Source organism: Vidua chalybeata, chromosome 1 (genome assembly GCF_026979565.1).
Source record: "Vidua chalybeata isolate OUT-0048 chromosome 1, bVidCha1 merged haplotype, whole genome shotgun sequence".
NCBI classification, from domain to species: domain Eukaryota; kingdom Metazoa; phylum Chordata; class Aves; order Passeriformes; family Viduidae; genus Vidua; species Vidua chalybeata.
In genome coordinates, this window is record NC_071530.1 from 15,828,500 (window position 1) to 15,850,324 (window position 21,825).

Sequence of the window (21,825 nt, forward strand, 5' to 3'; positions counted from 1 at the left end):
TCTAAGCTCTGATACACATGGCTTCCCATGGCTTCACTCTACAAAATATATTTACAACGTGAAGAATACATCTACAAGAAATCTACATTTCAAGGGTTTTACAAATCATTCTTGTATCTTTCCCCTGAATTTGACTCCCTCCTGTCCCCTTCCCCATGTCATCTTTTTTTTCTGCCCAGCTCAACGGTCCAAAGTCTACTCAAATGCAGCTCAAAAGTGTTAAGACTGGGCATCAGTTTAATAGTTCCTGTACTCAAAACCATGTGCAATTGTTTACAATTTTTCACACCATGAAGGAATTCTGATTCTTTAGCTTTTCAAGTTCTTTAATTTGTTGCCTCAAAAATAGTATCCTGCAAGAGAAAATAAATGAATTAGTATAAACATTTCCATTCTACAGATGTACTAAATAAGCATCTACACAAGTCCTTCTACAATTTCAGTGAAAGATACCAACTTCCTTAGCCCCATTAAAAAATTCAGATATCAAGTTAATACCCAATCTGTTCAATAACCAACAGTCTTATGCAGATACACAAAGGCCTGGTGCGTTTGACACTTTAGTTCAAAAAATGAAGTTGCTGTATTTCTATTATGACTGATACACAGTTGTGTTTAGGTCTGCTCTTCACTAGAATGTAGCTCCCAGAAAAAGCAGGACACTGGCAAATAAGCCAAGTAACTGAATAATCTGGAGAACAGCATTATGCCTGTGTCACACAGTTTTCCAGATGATAAAACAACCTAAAGCGCTCTTTTTTTTTAAAAAAAATGTGAGTTTTCTTCTCACGTGCTTTTTTAAAAGTATTTGGCTCTATGGCTAATGGTAGTCTCTACTTATGGTAAGCTCCAATCTCAAAAACATTTGAAGCATCATTAAGGGCCATCTAAGATAAAAAGTTGTAAGACCACCTTGCTTAAAAATAAATTATACTTCTTATATCTTCTTATATCACAACTTCTTATATCTTTTTTTCTCTTCTTCTGAACTGATGTAAGTAATTACCGTGACTAACAAACATCTGGTTCACAGGACTGTCTCCCAGAATTTTTAACGAACATTTTGAAACAACTTTTCATGATGCTGAAGTGCAATGCAAACATATCAGCAAAATAAGAAAATACTCAGGGAGAATTTAAGTTTTATATAAATATTCTATGAAGGCTGAAGCAACTTTAATCAATGCAGAAAAAGAAAAAAATCAGCACTTTTGTGGAACACTTTACAAATATGTGCCCAGTTCATTAAAAATTAATTTTCTACTGAAAAGTAGGTCGAAAACAATATATTTATATAGAGACACTGAAAAGATAACATTTAGCTTCAAGGCATGGGCATATAAAATATATCAGTCAATGTAAAGTGCCTTTTCACATGCTGTCAGTTATGATTCAAACAATATATGTGCTTTATCTAGAGATGAAGTTCCTTCTTGGAAGAAATTTAAGTAGCACTCTTCTGTGCAAAAGTACAGAAATAGTATCATCATTTAAATGTGTTGATTTTGATAATCCCATCCTTTGTGAAAGCCTCCCCCATCAACTTGGTTACTTATGCCTTGTATTCCACATCTTTGGGATTGCAGCAAAAATAAAAGATACATGTTACTATAGGCTCAAAGTCATAATAATAATTATCCATTGACAGTTTAAGCATTCAAAGTATACAAGAAAGAAGGTACTATTTAATGAGCTGAACAATGACATTTGACAAGTTATTTCAGATCAAATGTGCAGAGACAAATGACACCTTAGGAAATTAAAACTGTAAGAAACCAAGCTGTTCATTAAATAAACTACAGAAATAATTAATGTAGTGAAGTTATGAAATAAAGCTTCAGAAAGAATGGGTATTTTCAATTCTTTATCAGGAAAGGTTTACAAATATATTACAGTCTGCTTCTAAAGGATTGTTTCACTATCTGCCAAAATGCAAGAGCTTCAAGAATAAATTGAGCAATTTTAAAAGCATGCCAAGACAATTAAGGTGGCTTCAAATATTAAGTCAGCAGCATTGTATTCAAACTGTAGTATGACTTAGTAGTTGGGATAACATCATTGAAAGAGGAAACAAGATGAAAGCAGATAAAAAATCATGACTATTGGTGAATATTTTGAGCATGTATTTTATGATTACAGTTTCCAATCTTGCACGAAACTATTCAAAAGCCTGGCTGTGCATCACTGAAGTGATACAGAAGACACCTGCTATCACTGACTTAAGAAGTAAAATCTACTTTGTTATAAGCAAACATTAATTTTTCCTTCACTTGTGATGTAAATTACACCTGTTCAAACCTGCTCTGGCTTTAGACCTATTGAATTTCTCATATAAACTGTAGTGTTTCAGATCAGGATAAACTGTGCAGATGTGTACCTATGTGATCTATGCATTACATATGGGCTGATACTCTAGAAGCATGCTGAAATATTGTGAGTTCATCAGTTCTTTTTAATGCACTAAGGTTTCTGCAAAGATATTTTTTTTTCTCTCCAAGTAAAAGTAGATACAGAAACTACATATCTGGTTCTGTTTAGTGGGGAGAAACAGGCAGAATGTACACAGGGAAGACAGCTTGCAAACATGGCAAGTACTGGTGTACTTATAAAGTCATCAGTAAACTTATAAAGTCTTATAAAGTCATGAGTAAACAGAACTCATGCAAAATAATGCAAGTATGGATGTTCTAATAACACCCTAAAAACTGAAAATAAGCACAGAGCACACACTTACCTTTGCTCACGCAAAGTTGCTTGAATTTCACATACTCGAACTAAAGACCTTAAATTCTTTAATTCAGTACAAATTTCTGACATATGCACACTTCCCATGTTATGGGCTTCCTCACGTAATCTTGATGCCTGCAGTGGTTAAACAAAGGTTAGGATTTTGAATCATGCATTGGAAACAACTGGCACTAGCCAGAGAATTGCTGGATTGGTGTTTCTTGAAACAGCAAAGCACTCTAATTTCAAAAGGGAATATTATATCAGAAGCAGATTAAGTTCTCTACAAAAGCCCATTCTGAATCATAAATAAACAACACTGCTGCCCAGAAACTTTCTAACCTACGCCTATGCTAAGGCAGGGCTAGTTTAGACTTTCTTGATCCTAAAGGTTTACCCGACCATCTTGAAAGACAGTACATGAGGGCTTGCAGTTTCTAAAATAACTTTTTCAAGTAGTTTGAAGTCTCCAGCCATTATTCCAATGGCAGACTTAAACTTCCCATCTAATTAAGCCTTACTGACAAAAATAACTGAATGCCATCTTTTTTCTAGCTACCTTCTACCTGACAAAAAAAACTTTGCAACCCTCTTCAGGTGTTCTCTAACAGACCAACTCCATTACTTTAATATTCCCACTCAGTCAGCTGGAGATAAGCAGAAGTGTAAATTTAAAGAGCATGACCTATCCAATTCCCAATTTGTGCATTTCTTTAAGTGTCATCACTATATTGGATATGACTCTAGAGAACTCCTCAACAGCACGAAGGAGACCAGTGTAATTATCTGAGGCCCTGTGTATTTCACTGCATTAAGGAACAGGACTTCTTTCAAGTGGCACATGGAAAAATTGTTTAAAAATACAGCCTTCTCTGCAGCATTACTGTTTAGCAATGCTATTTATCCTCTGCTACACCGGGTCTAGCTGGGATGGAATGAATTCTCTTCACAGAGAAGAGAATGGTGCCACATGGTGCCAAGTTTTAAATCTGTGACCAAGCCAGTGCTGACAACATAGTAACGTTTTAGCTATTTCTAAGCAGACCATATACAACATCAAGGGTTTCTCCCTTTTTCTCTCTGACCCCTCCTCCACCCACCAAATACACTTTGTGGTGGACAACAGGCAGTGAGGGAACAAAACTGGGACAGCTGACCCGAACTGACCTCAGGGATATTCCATACCATACATGTGTCATGCTCAGCAGTAAAACTGGGGGACAGTGTTCCAGGGTTGCCATGGCTCAAGGACTGGTGGTGCACTGGCTGGCAGTGACTGCTTCTGCATTACTTTCCCCCCCCCCACAACCCTTTTACTCTTTGACCTGCTTTTACCTCAACTCCCGAGTCTTCTCACTTTTGCCTAATTGTTTCCCCTATCCAATTGGGGCAGAGTGAGCAAGTGGCTGTGTGGTGCTTAGCTGCCTACTGGAATTCATCCACATCTGCTTAGGTACTTGTACACTTAATTTTCCTTCCCAAAAATAATGTTATTTAGCACAGGTCTTCATCAACTTTTGGCACTTCTCCAGTTCAAAGCAGCATTTTGTGTTCTAATTCCCTACTTGAAAGTTTTTGTTTCTGGAGTTTATTAACATCCAGGAGTACCCTGGTCTCCACTAGGATATAACTGCCCATGTCTTCTCTGCACAACTCCAGTTACTGAATCGTTTTTCAGTTTCCCATATTAGTTCCCAAGTGCTTTCTGTGAGTTCTGTGAGGTGATTGCTGTAATTCAAGAATGTTTTAGCTATTAACTATTGCACAGTACATTTCTTCAATTCTAACTGCTTTCGCACATACCTGTCCTGACTCAGTCTAATTTATTTACTTATTTATTTTTCGGTTTACTCCAGCATGTGCTCTTCCGCCTTAAGTTCAAATTACACTATATATCTGGCAGCTATCTGAAGAAACCAAGGCAGTGGATTTTTAGTCTCTCCACTTTGATCTATCTTATCTTCTTCACGATGTACTGCACCTATACTTTCATTCACTTTCATATAAAATATCTCAAGTGCCTCAAGTGCTACTATTCAAAACTGTCTATGAACAAAACCACCATGTAAAATCATCTGAAATAGCAGACAGGACAAACCAGCATGTAGCACAAAGGGAGAAGTACCCAACTGAGTACATGACTGCCTAGCATTAGCTGAGTTTTTTGATCTCTTTATTACCAACAAGGGAAAAAGACCCCCAAAACCTATGCACTGCATAAATCTATTTCCTGTATTAAGATACTTGTGAATTCAGTACACTGTGAAAATACTACTTTCAAAACAAGAGACCAAGGCCATAGGTAAGTGCCTGTGCTACACCATTTCCTTCAAGACACTCCACAGCAATGCCTCAGCGTTTGACTCAGTACAGGTTGGTAATGTCTTAAAACTGACTTTAACAAATCAGTGAAAAGAAGCAAGAACCCTAACAGGGTCTGAGTTTAAACTGTGCTTCTGAGAGTCATCTCGCAAGTTACCACCCAAAAGTTTCCGGTGTGGAATTGTGCCAGCACGCAACAACTCTTCAAAAGACCAAAGTAAACTGGGCTAGGTAAGATTATTACCCCAAACAGATTGCATCAGACAAGGCTGCCTGTGGAAATAACTTAACTAGATTCAATAACCAATATGGTTCCTTTGAGTAATACATTGCAAGAGGCTGACATGCATCCAGTTTCCTTGTACTACTACAACAGAACAGGCTTCATGCAGTTAGCTATAATATATGGATGGCAGTTCGACTGGATTTTCCATTATGTAAAAATAGCCCAAATTCAGTCTGAGTACTCTACATCAATTTACAAACAAGGCAGAGTTTCTTTTTCACTGTGCAGAACTAACATGTCAGTAACTAAAATCGTAAAGTAGTCTCAAGTAGTTTAACTGCACCTAATTTATAACATTTTCCACATAACCAAAATATCATTATGAAAAAATATGTTGAACTATATGTTCTCTTTAAATTTCAACAAAACTTTAGGAGTAAGAAAATAGTTATGAGGATAGCTATTCATCTGCGGGAATTTCAAAGTACTGACACTTCAAGTGAGACTGAAAATACCCAGCCACTGAAAGGTAAACACATGTAAAACCGGCAGGTCTGGCCTACTCTCTCTTTCTTCTCTTCTGTCTGAGGACAAGCGTAAGGGTTTTAATAATTTTAATTCCTAGAAAAAGCAAGATGCGTAAGAAACCCAAATTTTAAGCTACATATTATGCACTCTCACAGGTAACAAAGCATAGGAGCACTCACCTGCTTTTCTGCGTGATCTGCAGGCCAGCCTTGAACATGCTTTATAAGGTTTTCATTGAAGTGTGCTGCTAGCGTAGGTGTTAATGAACATGTGGGTCGTACAGATGTATTTTGTGGTGCAGGTGTTGAGTTTGATGCACTACTGCTAGAGGTATGATTTGGACCTGGAGATGGACTTCTTTGACTACTAGAAGAAAGAATTAAAAAGAGCAAGTGAGCATTTAAAAACATATACGAACCTGTAGAGAAATGAACACTGAAATTGCTTCCAGGCACAAAAATACATAAAGTGTTCAAACCACAAGTAAACACTTCTGGTAGACCAAACCTGTGCTACCTTTCTACAAACCTCTAACTTTAATTGGAACTGAGTGCTACAATGTAATAGGAGGATTCTGTGGTTTGGTAGGGTTTTGTGTTTGTCTGGTTTTTAACTCTGAGAGCTGTTCAAGAGATACAAGCTAGCCCTAAATGGTGTTAGATAGAAAAAAAAAATATATATTTATGTTCCTCCTTCGAACAGCTGCAAACCTAAGATTTTCAGTAATGATGTATCAGATGGTAGGCAAACAGGTTTATTCATAAGAGGTTTGCCAGAATAATCATTAAGAACAATGCCCGATGTCCTGATCTGAAAATACAGCCATATGGAATTTGAGCAGTTTACTACTCATGTCAAAACACAATCTATATGGTTTTGTGACATTGTACATCTTTACTGAATGCACTCAGAACAGAAGCATCACAGGAGCAGCGTGTTTGTAGCCACCAAACCTGACTGCTTTACTGGAACATACTCAGCACAACAGTGATGGTACCTCACAGTTAAATGTTCTTTGGCACTACATGTGATGAGAAATAGTAGCACTAATTGTGTAAGTGAAACTCTCCCACTGGCAGAAGCTTTTCAGCACAGGCCATCATTTCAGTCTATTTCTTAAAACTTTATATCACCTGCAGGCAAGAAGAAAGTATTATGAAGGAGAACTAAATTTTAAAGGACTTCTGATTCATCATCTAACCTGTCAGTCCCCTTGAAGACTGAAAACAGCCTTACATAATGCAACTATCCGTCTAGTCCAATGCCCAGACACCCTAATCAACTCAAACTTGCAAAGAATTACAGCATTAAGAATTACTGCCAACAAATTGGATGGCTGACTGGACCTGCTGGAATAAAGCCAGAGAGTCACCAAGCCAACAAAAGGGATGAAGCACTTCTCCTATAAAAAAGGCAATTCCTCCCCTCTTTTCAGAGCTTATGAGATTCACAGTATCTGGAGCACTGTGTAGTGGGAAGCCTAAAACCTGACAAGAATTAAACTGCTGTAGCAAAGGAATGTGGCAGAGGACCACACAGGCAACTAAGGGGCTGAAGCACATGCTGTATCAGAAGAAGCTCAAAGTTTATTCAGTCTGGAAAACAGAAGGCTGAAGGGAAGGGGACTGAGGAATCTTTTTGCAGATTTTTACTAGTTTTGGGGAGAACAGACTCTTTTCAGAGATGCACAGTGATAGCACAAGAGGCAGAGACAAGCTGAAACAAGGGAAATTCTAATTAGACATGAGAAAAAAGAATCATCATAAGGGCAGTCAAACATCAGAAGAAGATATTCTGAGATATTTAAAAAAATCACCTAACTTAATGCCCTTAGCAATTCAAATTTGTCAGTCCTACTCTAAGTTGGGACCAAAGTAGACTGCAGCTAGAATTCTGTTCCAAAGTAAATTATTCTAAGTTTCAATGTATTCATTTAGCATCAGCATAGTGATGGTGCAGAGACAGGCTACTTTTATTAATTAAGTAGAATTCAGGCATAACTTTATTTACTCCTTAGTTCTACTAGAATTAAATTTCCCTCTATGACTTGCCTCCTCTTCATTTATTAGCCTGTCTTCTCCTACTTCATGAGTAAAAATCACTCTAACACATCAGAAATGTTTCAAGAAAATAAATAAATAAAATCTGTGGGCTTCTCAAAAATAAAGCTGTATCTTAATTATGACTAAAACATATTGTCACAAAATATCTTAGGCACTGCTGTGTTAGCAGTAGGGGGAGCTACGAATGCAGCAATGACTGCTTCAAACTACCACAGTATTTTTAAATGCTTCACTGAAGGGAAATACTTGCCTTAGCTGAGAAGACTGACTATGCCACAAATAACACAATGCCTCCAGAGAGGCAAAAATATCTGTATCAAGGGTACAAGAACATGATGGTTCTGAAATATACTACTACAAATGTCAGAATTTTACAACCTACAAAAAATACAATGAAATACCTCCCTTCACAGCACTTTCCCAAGGTAAAAGAAAAATTTTCTCAGTCCTTTCTGAAAACAGAAAGAAACTATCAACCTGATGAAACTGTTAATTATGGAAGCATTAATTTAGTTTCATTTTAAAAGCAGCCATAATTGATAGTGTGCCTTTGGAATAATCTCTAACAGACTCACTGTATGCCTGCATTGTGTTAATTTCCCAACTTAAATGGCTGAAATGTTCACTTCTTGAAAGTTAACAATAGCTACTCAGGTTTTCTCACACAGTGTTTCCACCCCAACAAGTAAAAAAAAAAATTTACCTCTATTTACTTAAAACTTTTAATAAGCCAAGGAAATGCAGTTGTGATGAACTTCCGCTCAATTAATCAATATTTAGGCTGGAGAAAAATGCAACCTTAATTCACAGAGCTAAAAAAATTTTGGCCCATCTGACTACAGTTCAGTTTGCTAAATTGTTGTTCACTCCTATGAAAGTAAAATTTGCTCCCAAGAGCAATTCCCAATCCAAACGACTGCTTTCACCTACAAAGGAATCATCTGTTCCCTATCAGAATCAGAATTCAGGCATACTGCCTAGACACAGCAAATCTTTTGCAGGTAAGTAAATCAATATCTGAACTGGTCCACTTTCATTCAACTCCACTGCACTCAGTAGAAGAAAATACCAGTCACACAGGTTTTTCCAAGTCACCTATTCCTTAATCTTTCACTTGTGAACGAGACACTTCCAAAGCAAACTGAAATTGCATGAACTCACGATACACAATACAGCAGAGTCACAAACATGTATTAATTTGAGAGACACAAGATACTGAACAATACTAACATTGTCTCAGCATCTTTCACCCTGAGCTGCACCCTGCCTCCTGCCATGGGAATGTGCTACCTGCACAACGCTCCCACTTCAGCAGTGCTGGGGCAAACTCCACCAAAACACTGATGCCAAATGGAGCAATGGTTTGCAGAGGGACAGCAGATCCCTAAACTCACTGTAGGTAAGGGTCATGCCAGAGTACAAAGTCATGTAACCCAAACGAAGGGTGAGGTATGGATTAGCAGGCCAAATGCCCAGCAGTATCAATTCACACAGACTCTAAGCCATGGTAAAGGTTTTCAACAATAAGACTATCTTTCATAAGATTTCCTGTGCAGAGAGGGTGATGAGTGAAGAAAAAAAGGGCCTGCGACTTAAGAGCTGTCCCCCAAAACCTCACCACTCCTCATAAAAAAGCTTAGCTTGCTGCAAAGTGTAATTTTATCTTTGGTACTGTAATTTAGAAAGATTTAAATAGCACCATTCATAATTACTAGGGACTGGAGGTGGACACTTTGCCTTTTCTCCTAAAAGAGAAAAATGAGTTATAGGCTTATAATCTGACAAAGCTTAGAATCAAGTGCCTGTAAAACAGCCTACATTAAAAACTCAAAACTTCTGACTTGCTTGCGTCTGTACCCTCAAACCTGACAATACTCCAGAGTCTCCAGTAAAGCCAGCTTCTGGGACAGGACTGCCAAGCACACAACAGAAAACCCAGTCCCCCAGAAAACATCAAAACATAAATCACTTCTCCCCACAAAACCAGCCAAAACCAACAAAGAAAACAAAAGTCCCCTTTGTTATTAGTCCCAGAAGGGCAGATAAAAGGACCTCACTATTTTACGATCTGGAAAGCACTACCATGTGTAGCTTCAAGTATGCTGACAATGAATGAGTATTGGGTTTTGGTTTTTTGTTTCTTTTTTTAATACCATACCACACAACACACCTTATTCAACTACTCTAAAAATCCAGCTATTAAGAACTGTAGATTTACAGAACCTCTAAAAAAGTCAGCTTCTTCCTACCACAGTTCTATACCATGACTCCATCACACATCTGACATGACTCATGACACATCTTTGGTTACAGCCCCTGGAACCAATATGACAAAATGCAGAGCATCTGACACTATGAAGAGTCCATCTTCCCAAAAGAAAAATTTCAAAGATACAGAATCGAAACCCACCTTGTAAATCAATGGTTAAATGATGGTATCATGCAACTTCATCTTAATAAGTTGCAATGTTGACAAAAAAGTCTGGCCAAGGAAAGGTATTTGTGAAATTTACTTAATTTTTAATGTTTTTCATTAGAGCAGCAAAATCACCTGACAAACTAAAAAATCATGCTAATTTCAAAATCAAATTACACTACAGCAAGACACTACAAACATCTAACACTAAGCAAATCACAGATTCCGTAACTGCACAGAGACAGAAACTTCAAACTCTGAAATCACAATACAAGGAATCACTTATAAAATTGACACCAGAGTGACAGAACACAGCTATGAGTTCCATTTTGCTTCTGTGAGAATGGTCTAATGATTACCCCAAAAATGGAGAATCTACCACATTAAATATGTAACAAAGGTACTTAGCTGCATCATCTCAGTAGCAGCAGTTAAATATAGCAGCAGTTCAATAAACTGGCCAAAGCGAGTCCACTAACTGCAACATATACAACATACACTGAATGCAGAAGAGAGAAGCATTTCAATATACCTTGAACGCTGAAGACTTCGTGGAGAGGCAGGTTCATGACCTGCCTGCTTGTCAGCTATTACTGGCTGCTGAGGTGCTGCCTGGGAAGCTGGTCCTTGTTTAACACCTGGAGTAGCAACCTACAAAGTTCAAAATTTCATTAGAATTCCTCCACAGTAAAGAGCAAGTGTAAGAAACAGAGAAAACCAAGGAAATTACAGTTTCAACACCTGTGGGGTTTTTTTTGATACAAGGGCTTTTGCTGATACAATTTTTATTATCTTCACAAGGTGTTCTTTAAAAAAAATTCTAGTTCCACAGCTGTGAAAGATTTTTTTTTACTAAGAATGGGTTATTTATAGACATAACAGAAGCAAATTTAGACCCATGTGACTTGTCAAAATATTGCAAGCCTCTATTATTTCTGACTGTATCTTCCATCTGAGCACTAAGCTCATTTTCAACCACAGAAGAGTTGCTCATTACCCAAATAAAATCTTCATGTACAAACTTAAGGGTTCCCTACTTGAAAATACATTACACAGTGTCAAGGACATAATTACATCACAAGCATATTAAAAACATCTCTATCAAAAATGGAAAAGAAAATCTAAAGCATATTTATCAGTTTACTCTCCCTTTTCTCTACGTTCTAAACTCACGGGTGACTAAAAAAATAGTCATCAGTACCTTCTTGCTTTTCCTTTGTAGTACACATTCAATGCAAGATGTTAAGATACATGCAGTAAGATACAGTCTTTTCTGTGAATTTCTGAACTATGTTTGGGAATACAGTAATGTCTGATTTACAGCAAATGAAGTTCAAGATACTTCATCTTGCCCAATGTTTTGCATACATCAGTCAGTTTTGAACTATGTACCAGAGAGGTTAAGTATCAAAATTTATCCTCCACAAAATCAAGCTAACAATTTTAAGAGAAAAGGGAGAGAGCAAAGAAAAAATGGCTTCTAGGGATCCATAAAGACAAAAACCCCCAAATTATCTGGATTGTCTGGCATTTGCTGACTTCACATTAGTGTAGATTACTAACTAGTAGTCACCAGAACCTCCAGAAATTCTCTATTTCAGAAACACACTTCTGTGAAACAAACCACAGATGGTAAGTCAGACACTACCTGCGAAAGTAAACTCAAGACATAACTTGATTCATTTAAATATGCAGGGAGGTGGTTCTTAATGCAAATTCAAACTCTAATATGTCTAGGAGGAAAAGTCACCTTTTAAAATTATCATTAAAAATTAAATGTGTTCTTTCTGGGTTCTAGATTAATAGGCATATACTAAATAAGTCTGAGTAGCACATGAAAAGCCCATGGTACTAAAAGGAAAAAGCAAGATAATTTTAAGATCACTCTGCTGTTGAACTAAACAGAACTATATAGTTCAGAAGGGTGAAAGAGTAGCAGATCGTAAACTGATTTATGAGAACAGACTACACAGGTACCTTTATGAAATGTATGACATGAAAAACTTTGCTGTTAATGCCTGCATTTTGCTCAGCCTGTGAGCAGACATTAAACCACCAAGGCTGTTCAAACAGAACAATTTCAAAAGGGAAGTCCATCAGTAGTAACGGAATCATGCTGCAGATCCAAACTGGTAAAGTAACCAGCTCCTCGGCTGGTAAAAATAACCAAGAAAAAAGGACCGTGAAGAATAAGTGGGATTTGTAAAATAAATGAACCACAAAACCTCTCAACTATTCCATGTTTTCCAAGTGTTTCAAAAACTGTAAATACATATACCAGAACCAGAAAAATAGTAAGGGCTAAATAAATTCAAAAAACAAACAAACCAACCAACAGCAACATTCTCACTGAGCTTGACAAGACTGTGTAAAGTGCTTTACACAACCCCTTTGAAGAAATTCTGAACAGTTTCTGATCACACAATACAGGCACAGCTAAAAGGCAAAAGGTGACCCCCAGGCTCCTGGAGTCTGTGACCCCCCGAGATGCCACAGCACCTGCACAGACAGACACAGCAGCTTCAGTCTGAAAGCACTGCTGACATGTTCAAGCAGTCGTCAGCAACAGTTCTGTGCCAATGGCACTACTGTGCCACAGCCAGCTCAAATACCTGTGCATCTGGAACTGGCAGGGCCAGTTCAGCTTTGTCTGCTCTAAGCCCATCTTCTCTAAAACCAAGTGTGTCCTGGCACTGTACCACATCTTGATTAGGCATAATTTACCTCAAACTGTACAACTGGACAAGCTTAGCCTGACTCACATATCCGACGGGCTGCTAAAACAGACATGCTCACACCAGAGCTAGCACCACCTAAATTCTCCCATCTCGTGGAAATGAGTTACACAAATAAATACAAGAACTGCCAGTTCTTTTTTTTTATTTGAACTGGCAAAGTGTCTGGTGCGGAACCAAAATTCGTTACTTCTGGGACTAGCAATCAATCTCTGGGTTGTAGAGACCAGAAGAGATGTACTTCCAGGTATCGACAGTACACAACTTAAGAAGATTCTTTTTCATACCTCAGGATTTGGAAGTATCAAATATCTCAATCCTGCTATTTGATAATTTCATTACTTGCCACCTAGGTATGGGATGTGAACAGAGATTGAGGATGCAATCCAGGGGCAGAAAACAAGGTAACAACCAGTACTGGTAAACACATGAAGCTTTGCAATTCATTGTATCACTGTCAATCACAAGAAACTGGGAAAATCACTTGGTTTTCTTTGCACCCATGAAAAAAATCAGATGAAGGAACATGGGGCATGTTGAATATAATGAGGAATGCAATGTGTTCTCCTGAAGAGAAAAGTATTGCTCAAAGGCATCCAAGACATTAGAGGTTCGATTGTGAGCAGAAAATTGAGAAAAAGACACCTCAGCTAAGCAGGGGTGGTGATAGAGAAGACAGATTTTTAGGAAGGTGGGGGTGTCTCACCCCACTACAGTCATGCTTCTCAGGAGCTTCAATTTACATTTCCTAGTCACTGATCCAATGAAGGAATTCTGAATGAACAGAAGTGAGGGGGCAGGAAGGGAAAGGAACATTATGTTATTGATCTGTAAACACCTAGAACATTTCTAAATGCAATCTGAGACTATTTCAAGTTAATTTCCCCAAGAATTTCTCTCCCATTCTAAACGTATTTTATTGGGTAAGTCTAAATAATTGTATCAGTTGTTGCCTGTGAAGTATGCTTTTGTTTCTATTTAAATATGCTAGAATACCAATGCATTGGTAATATCTCCAGACAGTATCTGAAGCCAGCATAAGAATTTCCTCAAGAAAAGTAAACTAGAGATCATGCTGGAGCTGCACTGCCAACATACAGTCCAGTAGTTGCTTTCAGTTGTTTGCTTCTATTGGGAAAGATAGCATACATGTTTTATTATCCTACATACAATTGTTAGCACATGGATATATAGGAACAACATTTAATATTATGTATAACGGCTTCATACATACTACAATATGGCATAAATCAAAAGGAGCTTACCTTCTGCTGGGATGATACTGGTGGCGTAGTCATCAAAGGTTTAAGTGGAACAGTGTTAGTCTGTGGCGTGCTTATCCTTGGAGACACGTATGATCTTGGTGATGAGGCATCAGATGTTAAAGACATTGGAGACTGATTAGATGGCTGAGCTGTAAAGGAAAAAAATTGCTTTTAATAAAACCATGTCCTATCATAAATGCAAATTAGATTTTCTTTTGGTACTTTGGAATATGCTGTATTAGGTGATACAGAAACATGTTCAATGTGAACAACGATAACAATCTAATGTTCAACAACAATCCTAGCTAAGGAATTGTATTTCCCTCAAACTCCCCACTTCTAAAATTTCAGGGGAGGGGAAAGAGAAGAAGCTATTAGGAAATGCTTTTTACACATGAAGAGACTAAATCATATGTGACTCCTATTTTAGAGTGCTCAACTTGATTTAACCAAAAGAAAGCATGAACAGCTTATACAGAAACCTATTCATCCATTCTAGGCATATATCAACAGTTCCCCACCCATGGTTAAAAATTACCATTAATACTGCTTACCTACTCAGTACAATGACTGCATTTATTGTTTTGGTTTAAGTTTCTAAACTTAAGTTTTAAAGTTTTTTTTATTAAGTTACAAGCCAGAACATATTGAAAATACCTGAAAGAGTATGTTGCCTGGAAGATGAAAAAAAAAAGTCCCCCACCAGACAGAGGAAATTTTCTTTTAAAAATTTAAAGCCTCCCCCAAAGGCCACAGTTGCACAGTACTACAAGATAGGTATTGAAGTAAGGAAGAGTTGTGTTTTATACTGTTAAATAACACCTAATTACAGTCCAGAATAAATTGAGAGGGTCTCACAGAAGTTTCACATTATTCATGTAGAATTTCTTAACATACAAAGAAAATTCCAAAAGGTGAGACAGAGAAGCATGTTTACTTAGTAGTGTGTCAGGTTCCTGCTCCTCAATAATAATTTTTTATCCTATCTCTGGAAAAAGAAGTAATTTCACATTCTCCACACCCTGTGGCCAAAGATATGACAAGAGACAGATTCCACAACTGTATCAGCCTTTTTAAAACGTTGTGTAACAAATTTACATAAGTGAAAAAAAAAAAAACAAAACTCTGAATACCTTGCGTAGACAGTTGTGCAGCTTGAGAAATTAGGGAGGTGATATTGAAAGCAGATGGTCCAGCAGTAAGAATTTTATGGAGTATAGACTGCAGAGAGGCTTGTGTCACAGCTGCTGTTAGAACTGAAAACAAACATTCTGTTTTACTGACAATTCTAGAACACCACTTTAAACTGTTGAAACTGGCCAATTATATTTAAGGTACATTTTCCTTCAGATTTATTTCCCATATCTACCATGACTAAAGATCCATCTGAATTGTTTTTCAGTTACTCGATTTCAAGTTGACTTGGAATGTCTAGCAGGTCCTTTCTTTAGTAGTTTTAAGACATACACTTAAAAAAATTCTTTTAAAAAATAATGTCAAGTCTTCTGCTTGACCTTATGGATCAGTAATAATTCTTGTAAACAGCAAGAAAAAATTTATTCAATTTGCTACTTAGTAAGCAGAATGTGTGTGAAGTTTTTTTAAATTACAATACTTTTTTAAAAAAGCAAAAAGCAGAATCACTTCAACTCACTAAAAGAGACTGGGGGTAGACTTCATGTCCAAGACGAAGACAAATCTCTTTCAGGTTAAAAATCTATGTTTCTTCTTACTAATAAAAAAACCCTTATCTGTTCTGGGTTTAGGTGTCCTATGTCATCCCCCCACACCCCCTCTAAAAAAACCAGTAACTTTTAACCATTTTAAAACTGCACAATACAGGAAGAGCTTCTTGCAGCATGAGATGACAACACCCTGAACTATGAGCTTCTGAACTAACCTTCCCAAAAAGGTCTACAAGCTCTGTGGGATACTTCCTGAATGTACCTTCCAGCCATGCATACTCCTGAAAAAACTGACTCACCAGGCACAAGCACAGAATAACCCTGAACTGTGTGCACAGTAAGGGCAGCCCTGCTATGCAAGGTGAAGTCACTCTGCTCACATGGATACAGCCAGGCCCTCATGCTATCAGAACAATTCTGAACACTCTTGTTCCAAGACATACACACAGCTTCTGCTCATACAGCAAGAGAAAATTACTAGAAATTTCACTGGGCAGCCTTTTAATAGAATACAATTGGAGCTGAGTGGACCTTTCATTTTTCAACATAACCATAACACTAATTTTTTTCAATCCAACCTAGTGCACTACAGTTTTAAAGACTTCTCCCTGCACAGGAAAAAGAAAACAGTGACCTACTCACTTATTAGTATGAAGACAGAATATTTGCTGATTAAAAGGAAGCAATTCACCACTTTTTCTGATAAATAACTGCAAGGTACAGAATATTTTGTACATATTTTCACTTACTGGATTTGCACTTTCGGAAAGTTAAAGACAATTAACTCTCAGCACTCAATGCAAATGTTTTACTTCCTATTTAAATCAGTGATCCATGCACAAGAAGCAAACAAAAAAACCTACACCATTTTATCTGTAACCTGTCACACGCAGACACATTAGATAAAACTGCATTCAAAATGCATCAATTCTACCTGCTCTTGCAGCAAAAGGCACTATAGGAAAGTGATAAACTGACTTCTAACAACCTACACCACCGTAACAAAAATCTAAGGGACACACAGATTAAATGTACAAAATTTCACAGGCTAGTAAAGTTACTGATACACTACCTGTATTCAGAAAGGCTTTCTTTGTTATGCTAAACAAAAAAGTTATTAGGCAACAAGATTGAAGAACCCCTAGAAGTTTCACAATTTGCAACACACGTTAATAGAACAGCAGGACAAACTACAGAAAACAAAGAACAGTGCACAAAACGAACAAAGAGCTCTAACGAAATTTTGTGCAACAGACAAATGCTGATATAGTGATTACATCACCAGTTTCATTTACACTGCTCATGTACATCAACATTTATTAATTTGAAAACCTTAAATGTTGAGAAGGTTTAACAGAAAAAAAACCCACAGAAGTCTTCACTTTTCAATTAAAATAAGGTTTTCATTTACTACAGCCTGGTATCCAATAATATACTAATGTATGTAAATGAGAGATTACATGAACTTTAAAGAATCCTTACCTTCATTGATTTTGGATATATCTACGCTAGAATTATTAAGCTGCAAGGTGGCTTGCAGAGCAGGCAGCAGCTGTCGAAGGAGATTTGGGTCCTGAAGTAATGGAGGAATTGGTGATTGTGGGATAGGTGAAACAGGAACTGTAGGAGCAGATGAAGCAGGCGCAGAAGTTGGATTCAGTCCAGAAGCAGAAGATGTAGAAGGAGTTGTGCAAGAATGGGATACAGACTTGTCCACAGATGCAGACTCTGAACAGGAGACAGACAGTATTTTTCATTTTCCCCAATACAACCTGACAACTCACTAGTACAATACTAAAATTCTGAAGATCAAATGCCTAACTATCATTTTAAGAAAAAAACTCACAACATTAATAGAACAAAAATTGAAGATAGCAGATTTCTGATGCAATTTATGCTACTGAACTTAGTATTTATTATGAGCACACACACGCAACTTTTCCATTTCAAGATACTGGATGAAAAGCAGTCAGTATCAAAAATGGGCCATTTTTTCCCTTAACTTTTATGGCATATGTGGGCCAAAAATCCCTTACTGATCACCTACACTCATATTCTAAATTTTTACTTATGATCTCAATCTTTCTTTGGAAAATATGCTATGAACAAAAACCTTATAGCCCACAGATTTTGCATACAGGCTACTGTGTCAAATTTGAGGGGAGGGTATAAGCCATGCTTCATTTATGAAGAGACCAGTGCAAGAAGCCACAAATATAAGTCTATTTTACAAAATCCTGCTACACTGCTGAGGATTTAGAAAGGATAATGAGCTGTACTAGAAATGTAAAACAGTGCTGTTAACATCCCCACAGCAGAGTGGAAAAATATCTAAAAATGTATCTGCCCATAATTAATTTTTAACTTGTCAGCTTCTTCTGAAGCATTAAGACCTATATCCTTTATTTTATTAATACGATTTTAGGAAATATTACCACTTATTCTCCAAAGAAATACATAGTACTTAAATACAATTATACTATATGGCAATTTGTTCTGATTAATATGAGTTAATTAATTTTAAATATGACTTCCACTTAACAGAAAGTTGTTCCTCCATTCCAATATGGTGAGAAATCTCTGCAATGGAATTATTTCAACCTACTATAGGTGTACCATCAGTCACTTCAAATATCCTTCCTTTAAGAAACCTGGACCATCATATTTCAATCTTTGCTCCCCCTTCTCTCATCCTCATTAAACCCTCAGAGACTCCTGCCCACAAAGTCAGTCAAGACTAATGCATCTATAGCACCAAAGAAGTTGGATGCAGAGCATAAAGCTATGGATCCAAGATCTCATGCAGGATGTTTGCCCAGAGTAATGAAGATACGAATTTTAAAGCCACCTCAAACCGGGCAGAGAATGTCAACATGGATATTCTACATTTCAGGTAAAAGTCTCAAAGTTTTTTCAAAAAATTGGGAAAACGGGCTGGGAAGCTTTTTTACTTTAAGGGTGTGCTTTTTTATTTGGAAAAATGGCCAAAGTAAGATGATGCTGACTTTATTAGTAAAGAAGTGAGATGGTCTGATTTGCTTTACTACACCAGAATAAAATGTTACAGAATTTCTAACAGCTTTTGTATTCCAATAACCTTAACTGCAACTTCCAAGACTAATTTGGAGAAGAACCCTAAAAAAACAAACAAAAAATTATGGAAGTGAGTAATGATGTGTAAATCTTATCACTAAGATTTCTAATCTCACTGGGAAGAGGGTTTCTGCTTCCATGCTGTTACAGTAAAAATAGCTTATAAAGGTCACAAATACTCCAGAAAACTTTTTCCAGACACGTAGCTGAGAAATCTGAACCAGAAAAAAAAAAACCTGCTTAAGAATCTGAATTTGAAAGCTGGCAAGGATGCAACAGCCAGGACACGAAGACATACTTTGGAGTTTCAGGCAATCTTCTGAAAAAGATGTGCCCCTATCTAGTTACAATCTCCTCAGAGTTGGTAGCAATGTATCCGTGAAGGGACCTGGTCATTTGGCCAGGAGCTTTTTTAAGAACAACTTTAAAAGGGACAAAGGGGTTACAAAGATTGAAGATGAGGAAAAAAGAAAAACCTGTTACGAAGTTTCTGTAGGGTTTTCAGTAACATGAACTAGGACAGCTGATTAGGTATTAGTTACCATAAAACACTAAGTCATTAGTAAAAGTTTTTGTTATAAAGTATTGCATCTTCTGTTATAGCTTCAAAGTAAACACTAAGACAATTGCAGGTCAAGACATATCCAACAAACAAGACTCTTATCATACTAAACAAAACTATGTGAAGTTGAAATTGAACTTCGATCTGTCACAGTCCAAATAAGATCAACAAACACTGGCAGACAAAAGCAAGGGAAATAAGCACAATGGGGCACATTAGTACTTACATGTACAAGCCTGCTACCTACAGTTTTGAGAACCTTACCAGAAAAACAACCATTAAAAAACACCAAAACACAAAACACCCTCATTTCAAAATGAAACAATACTGCAACTGCTAGCATTAATTTAAAAACATATTTAATGTATTTAGGTTTGTCTTCACAGTTAAGTTAATTTAAGTAGAGAAGCAACTCACTACTGTTTTATTTTTTCATGTAAGCAAATATCTAACCCTCACACCACACCACCATACCAAACAGCTGGAAGTGCTTTTCACCCATGCTGCAGTTCTGAACAGAAAATACACTGAATCAAAGGCAAACTTAAGCTAACAATGCAGTTAAAATAAACCTTACATCCACCCAGTCCTGGTGGGGATAAGGTTTATTTTATTCACTTTATTTACTTATTTCTTGAATAACAGAACTCAAAACATGTCACGCAAAACCACTGAATATCATGAGGTCTGTAAAACTACTTTAGTTTGAGTTTTTATGCTCTAAAAATGCACACTGAAATGCATCAACACAATACAGTCAAGTTATCTCTTTCAGACAATATGGAGACACTATTTCACATAGCTGTACTACTGCAGGTATTTTAAGTATAAGTTAAAATGTATCTGTTAAAGGTATTTTTGTACGATCACCCTATTAAACCTAGAGAAAGGATACAAAGCAAGGATAACACCTAATGCTAACATTCCAATATTCTGCGATGTTTAGCAACTCAAAAACAAAACACTAAATGTTATACTAGATTGCATCTCTATGATTATGACTACCTACACATACATCAAATTAGAACTGTTATTTAACATCATAGAGATTGTAGAATAAAATGACTGTTCAAAGCATCATTGCATTAAACAAATTATTATTAATTAAATCCAAGTTATAAACCTGTTTCTGAAAAAAAAAAAAAAAAAAAAAAAAAACCAAAAATAAAAACCCAACCAAACACAAACCTGTAAAAATATTGATAGAAATTCAAGTACTTCTTGCATGTATTAAGTAGCTGTGCTGGTTCTGGCCAGGACAAGGTTAATTTTTGGAGTAGCCAGAGGGGTTGGGTTATTCTATACCACCTCACTTCACTGCCAGGGGCAGGGGTAAGGGAGTTGTTATCCAGTTGGCATAACGTGAATTGTCTCTCTTGCACACTTTTTTATTAATATTGTTGCTGTTAGTGTTCATTTCTTATTTCATTGCTGATTCCAGTAAATTTTTCTTATCTCAACCTGCAATCTTTTCCTTTTGTGCCTCAAATTCTCCTCTCTAGCCTGTCACAGGGGAGAGGGAGGAGGAAGCAGTGAATGAACAGTGCATGGGGAACACCGACCATAAACCTCAATAGCTTTAGTTGGCGCTCAATGGGGTACAAAAGGTTGAAATAATCAGACCTGACCAGAGCGGTTTGAAACAAATTTGACTGAAGCATTTGTTGTACTGGGCAGGGAGTCAATGTCACAATGTTTTTTGGTCTGTCCACAGGGTTGCGGCACCTAACCCTGTAGAGATATTCCTGTATACGCCATTTGTGCCCCTTTTTTTCATAACAGGGAGAGTGAGGGATCAGGATTGCTGTGTTGCTGAATTGTGGGAGACCAGTTTATGACATGTGGGGCAATGAGGGTCATTTGGGATGTGTGTTCAGTAATGCTCTATTACCTTTCCTTTGGGGCCTACCTCTGGGAGTCCATTAAATTGTACCTATTCTGTGGGGAACAGGGGCATTTAATTTTCCCCAGCTTTTTATACCCTTTGTCACTTTCAGGCCTATTAAACCAGCTTTTGAGAATTTTGTCTTTCCTTTGGTTGTTAAGAAAAGCATGGTCTTGTTGTTATGTCTCTTGAGTACAGTCTGTACCACATTTAGAGTCAGTGTGGCCCACACCATGTTTAGAATCCAGAGAGACATTTCTAAGGAGGGCTGCTCCATGGGCGAGTTGTCACAAATGGCAGGAATGCCAGAGAAAATAG

General features: G+C 37.1%; 1 protein-coding gene across 4 annotated transcripts in view; it reads right to left on the reverse strand.

Annotated features, from left to right (window-relative positions):
- Positions 1-217: 217 nt before the first annotated feature.
- WAC (WW domain containing adaptor with coiled-coil) overlaps positions 218-21,825 on the reverse strand; it is a 56,890-nt gene continuing 35,282 nt past the window's right edge. For 3 of the 4 annotated variants that reach the window (XM_053967113.1, XM_053967102.1, XM_053967122.1), the window contains exons 8-14: positions 17,450-17,695; positions 15,416-15,538; positions 14,283-14,431; positions 10,815-10,933; positions 5,983-6,169; positions 2,735-2,862; positions 218-353 (exon numbers count right to left, since the gene is read on the reverse strand). In XM_053967113.1, the coding sequence (XP_053823088.1) occupies positions 284-353; positions 2,735-2,862; positions 5,983-6,169; positions 10,815-10,933; positions 14,283-14,431; positions 15,416-15,538; positions 17,450-17,695 (1,022 nt within the window). In that variant the 3' untranslated portion in view covers positions 218-283. The remainder of the gene's footprint in view (positions 354-2,734; positions 2,863-5,982; positions 6,170-10,814; positions 10,934-14,282; positions 14,432-15,415; positions 15,539-17,449; positions 17,696-21,825) is intronic. The other variant, XM_053967109.1, reaches the window with a different exon arrangement.